The sequence below is a fragment of the Monoraphidium neglectum genome, assembly GCF_000611645.1.
Source record: "Monoraphidium neglectum strain SAG 48.87 unplaced genomic scaffold scaffold00181, whole genome shotgun sequence".
In the NCBI taxonomy this organism is placed as follows: Eukaryota; Viridiplantae; Chlorophyta; class Chlorophyceae; order Sphaeropleales; family Selenastraceae; genus Monoraphidium; species Monoraphidium neglectum.
The window spans coordinates 8,140-12,585 of NW_014013447.1; the positions used below are offsets into that span (position 1 = coordinate 8,140).

At 61.9% G+C, this 4,446-nt stretch overlaps 1 protein-coding gene across 1 annotated transcript in view; it reads right to left on the reverse strand.

The window, feature by feature from the left end:
- Positions 1-4,010: 4,010 nt before the first annotated feature.
- Positions 4,011-4,446, reverse strand: part of MNEG_1744 (Zinc finger CCCH domain-containing protein 35) — a gene marked incomplete at both ends in the record, with an annotated part of 3,191 nt that continues 2,755 nt past the window's right edge. Inside the window, 2 exons of the mRNA XM_014049778.1 lie at positions 4,011-4,026; positions 4,239-4,437. Of these exons, the coding sequence (XP_013905232.1) occupies positions 4,011-4,026; positions 4,239-4,437 (215 nt within the window). The remainder of the gene's footprint in view (positions 4,027-4,238; positions 4,438-4,446) is intronic.

Here is a 4,446-nt window from a genome sequence, read left to right on the forward strand (position 1 = left end):
AGATGGGAGATGGGAGATGGGAGATGGGAGATGGGAGATGGGAGATGGGAGATGGGAGATGGGAGATGGGAGATGGGAGATGGGAGATGGGGGCGGTTGGTAAGAGGAAGGAAGCAGGGAAGGCAATGCTGGAAATGCTTAGATTATACGACGTGTATCGTCCGGTGGAGCACACCACCATGCACACGGCTGCTCTTGCCGTGCGCCAGCATGTGCTGCACGCACGCATGCACGCACGCACGCACGCGTGCGCGCGCGCACACACACACATACACACACACACACACACACACACACACACACACACACACACATGCAAAATGGCACACCTTGCCGCGGCCTCCTCATACGCGCTCCCCCCTCCCCACCCACACACACAGCTGCAACAATCCGCCGCACGGACAGCAGTCGACGGCATTGGTATGAACAAGCGGGAGCGGCAGCTCAACGCGCACCTGCTCGGAGACGCCAAAGCATTGCTTGGGTGGGGAGGCTGAGTCGGCAAATGCTGTCACCAAGGATGGAGTCGACGGCGGGGTTGTCAAGTCTGTAACAGCCAATTGCGGAATATGTTTCGGTCGGTGGATGACGATGTTTGTTATAGGGGCGGGGCGGCGGGGGGTTGGAGGCGGTTGGAGGGCTTGGCAGGGGTCTTGCATGCTTTCGTGTGGCATAACGGTGGGATGGAGGGGTGGGCATGGTGAAACAAATCGGCTGCATGTACACATGTGTACTGCCTGGCAGCGGGATACCTGCCGGAGCTGTAATCTGCCTGCATGGCCATAGCCGGCAGCACACCGCCACAGCACAGCACTCCAGGGCAGCCGCAGCTGGACGCGCGCAGCAGCACACGGCTAGTTGTGCTTGTGCAATTGCCTGCCGGTGGTGGAACCAGATCATCAAGTCTGCGCAACAGATTGCGATATTTTCTGTCTCTAATTCTTTTCATTGATTTTTCATGCGGTTTCTAAGGTGCGCCGCGCGGCAGGTTCAATGGTCGCTCAATCATCGCCCGTTGACCGCCGCCAGCGGCAGACTGTCCGTGCAAAATAGAAATGTAGCGGAGGATGTGCGGCACATCGGACGCAAATAAAACCATACCTATACACATATACAAGGGATGTTACAAGGGATGATCGTGCGGTCAAAGTCATTTGTTTGGTCTCACCTGCTTGCCTCTTATGCACACATGTTGTGCAACGTGTGCTCCACCTTTGAGGCACCTTTCCATCCCGAGGTGATGGATGAGGGGCCTCAAACTGGCAAGATGACATGGCAGCCTTGCACCGAAACGTTTGCGGCGCGTGCTGGAGGGCTGATGCACAGGTTCGTCCAAATGCCCAATCATCAACAGCCCAGGGTAAGACTTGGGTGGTGGAGGTGATCCAAATCTGAGGACCAATGTCGCACCCCGTGCCGGTTGTGCATGACCCCAGGGATTACATCATCAGTGCACACCCGGGGGGCTCGCTTTGAGCTTCCCAGGGTATCCACCTGTTTGGTGGAAACAGGAACCCCCTGGGGTTCCTCCTCTGGGCGTGGCCAGCCAATCAGAGGTTTTCGTGCACATTACGGATTTTAACATATTGGCTGTGACCTGCTGCTTATAAACCACAATAGTCACGGGCAAGCTAAAAAATTTGAGTATTACAGTCTAGCAAGCCCGCATACATAGTGGCACGCAAAATGGCGCAGCTCAGCTGATCGCCGGCAGGCCCGACGGCAACCGTGCGCGTGCTCCCTGGTTTCTCCGACCCCCGCGCATCCACTCAATAAATCGTCCCTGCGCATGCATGCAGCAGTGCAACCGGCACCCAGAAAGTAAAGTTTGCCTCAGCTCTCCAGGTGCAAAAGACAACACGGTCCAGATCTAGCAAGCGCGGCAGCTGGCGCCTGCCACCTGGTGGCGCTGGACAGGCAAAGGCAAGGCAAAGCGCGCCGGCTGCGTGACAGGCATTGAGAACCCCCAGTCAACGAGTCAAACACTGTTAGCCTGCAAACAAGTCTCGTGGGCTCGGCTTGGGTTGAATTGCACAAAGCTGACAGGCACGCATCCGGCCAAGCAAGGCAGCAGCATGCGGTGGATGGATGGGAGCCTCTGAGTAATCCTCGCTTGCCGGCTGACCGCAAGCGCCCTTTGACGCAGCGCTTATCAAACGCGCTCAAGTGTCTAAAGGCCCGTCGCCTCCTGTCCTGGCGGATCTTGCACGCAGGCTGGCGGGGGGCGTCCAGCGCCCGAATCCGGCCACCTGTACCAACGAGGTGCGTGCCTGCCGCACGCAGGCGAGGGCGCGTGCTTCAGCTGTCGCGCCCCTCTTTCCTCCAGGGAGCGGGCGCGAAAAGCTCGGTTGGGTTATAGTGCGCGGGGCTGGGGCTCAGCCTCGGGGGCCAAGCTTGCGCCGCCCCTTTCACGGGAGGCAGCAATCATTAGGCGCCCTCAAACGCAGGCGCCAAGAATGCGGCGGCACGCCCGAGGCCGGACTCGTGCCGCCCGTAATTAGCATAGAGGAGGTCACCGCGCAGAGGCGCCATGTGCATTCGGCCTCTGGCCGCGCAGCCCAGTGGGGGGCCAGCAGGGCGGCGCGCAGCCACACGCAGGGGGCCGGTGAGGCTGGGTGTTTTCAAGCGCGCGCCCCGATTTTTGCAAGAAGGCCGTGTGCTTGTGCTCGGTACATCAGAGTGTAATCATCATGTGTGAGGTAAACATGGCATTTGGCCTTTGGTGCGCCTCGCGCGCCCGCGGGACGGGCAGCGCCAGCAGGCGCACCCCACGTGGTGGGCGAGTTGTCCATGGGTATGATATGTAATGGTGCTGCAAGGGTGGCACCGGCGGCCGCTGTGAGGGGTTTGGGGCAAACCAGGGCCTGTGAAGGCTCTTTCCACAAAGATCAGTCCCTGCTGATGTCGCAGTTGGGGCGAGCAGAGAAGGGATTCAAACCAAGGTGCTGTGCACGAGCGCGACAAAACCGTCAAAACCTTGGGGTTCAACAACCGCTGGGCAACGAAAGCGTCGGCATCTTGACAGAACCGTGGGTGAAACCTAGGTGTTGACAAGAGAACAATGCCATGCGCGCTGGCAGCGCAGCAGGGCCTGGACCGGGCCATAGAAGCCGCCAGGGTCCAGCGCAGTGAGCGGGATGCTTGCCCCTCAGATCCCTTGTACCTGCCAACAACTCAAGGATGGCGGGGCCAAATCCGACGCCCCCAGTAGCAGAACAGCGGGCACGCAGACACATCGCAGTGTTGTGAGACTGGATGGACTCGTGCATTGTGCGGGTGGTGCAGACCGTGCACGCACGTCAGTCGCGGACGGCCTACAGCGGAAGCAAAGCCCGCGTGCACGAGGGACTGATGTCACGCGATGGCTAGAAAGCGCATCAAGGCTGTGGGCCGGCGCCGGCGCAGCGGTACAAAGCAGTGCAGCGGGAGGGCGTGGTTGGGGCCACGCGTCGCCAGAGCCAGGGGCGGGCCCCATCCCGCAGCCTCCGGATTCAACGGGTTGGATACCAACGCAGTGTGAGTTTCAGGTGGGTTTGGGGGCCGCCTCGGAAGCCGCCTTCTAGCATGTTGCCGATTAAATCATAGAGCAGGCTGGAACGGTTTTGGGCAGGGTGCGGCAAGCAGTAGCACACATGCCGGGCAAATTGACGACCTGGGCGGCTCGCGTGGTTGGCGGCGACCGGAGATGGCCACTGCTTGCCGGCTCGCGTCCCATGGGAGGGTGCGCGGCACGCCGGCGGATTCGCTGCCGGGCGCCGCGGGCGCGACAGGGGCTGGCAGAGTGCATGTTAGGGCCTGGCGGCGGCTTGCGCGTGCGGCCAGTGTGTGAGGCAAGGCGGCAGGGCGCCAAGCGAAGCTCACAGGCCGCAGCGCGCGGGGGGTTGAGCGAGTGGCTGCGTGGCCTTTGTGAGGCACACGGCAGGTGAACTGCTGGAGGGGTGACCAAGGATTTGCAGGGCTCGTTGGGACCAGCCCTGGGGCGCACGCGCTAACAAAACAGCGGCGGCGCATTACTGCCGCAGCGCCCTGGGGACATTCAGGGCCCGGGACCAGGGACACTCACAGTTCGCAACCCGTCGTACATTCCTAGAGACTGAACCAGGGCCGGCCCGGCCGCCGACGCCGCTCGGCATGAACCGGCGGCGCCAGGCGCCCGCCAGCCACACCGAAAGTGGCTTTCAAGTGAAAAGAAAGTCTCAGGCTTCTTTTGGTGCGTAAGTATAATTCAAATGACTCACCAGGCCAGGCCGGCCAGCTGCAGCACCTCGGGGGAGACCTGGAGCAGCAGCCTGTCCAGGCCAGCACGCGGCCACACGGCGCCCGCGGCGCCGAGCGCGCCACCGCTGGCGCCGGCGCCCGCCGGCGCCGACATCGCGGCGCGGTGCGGGGCGGGTGCGGCGATCGATGGGGCCCACCCGCCGGCGTCGACGGCGTCCTCTGTGGCGG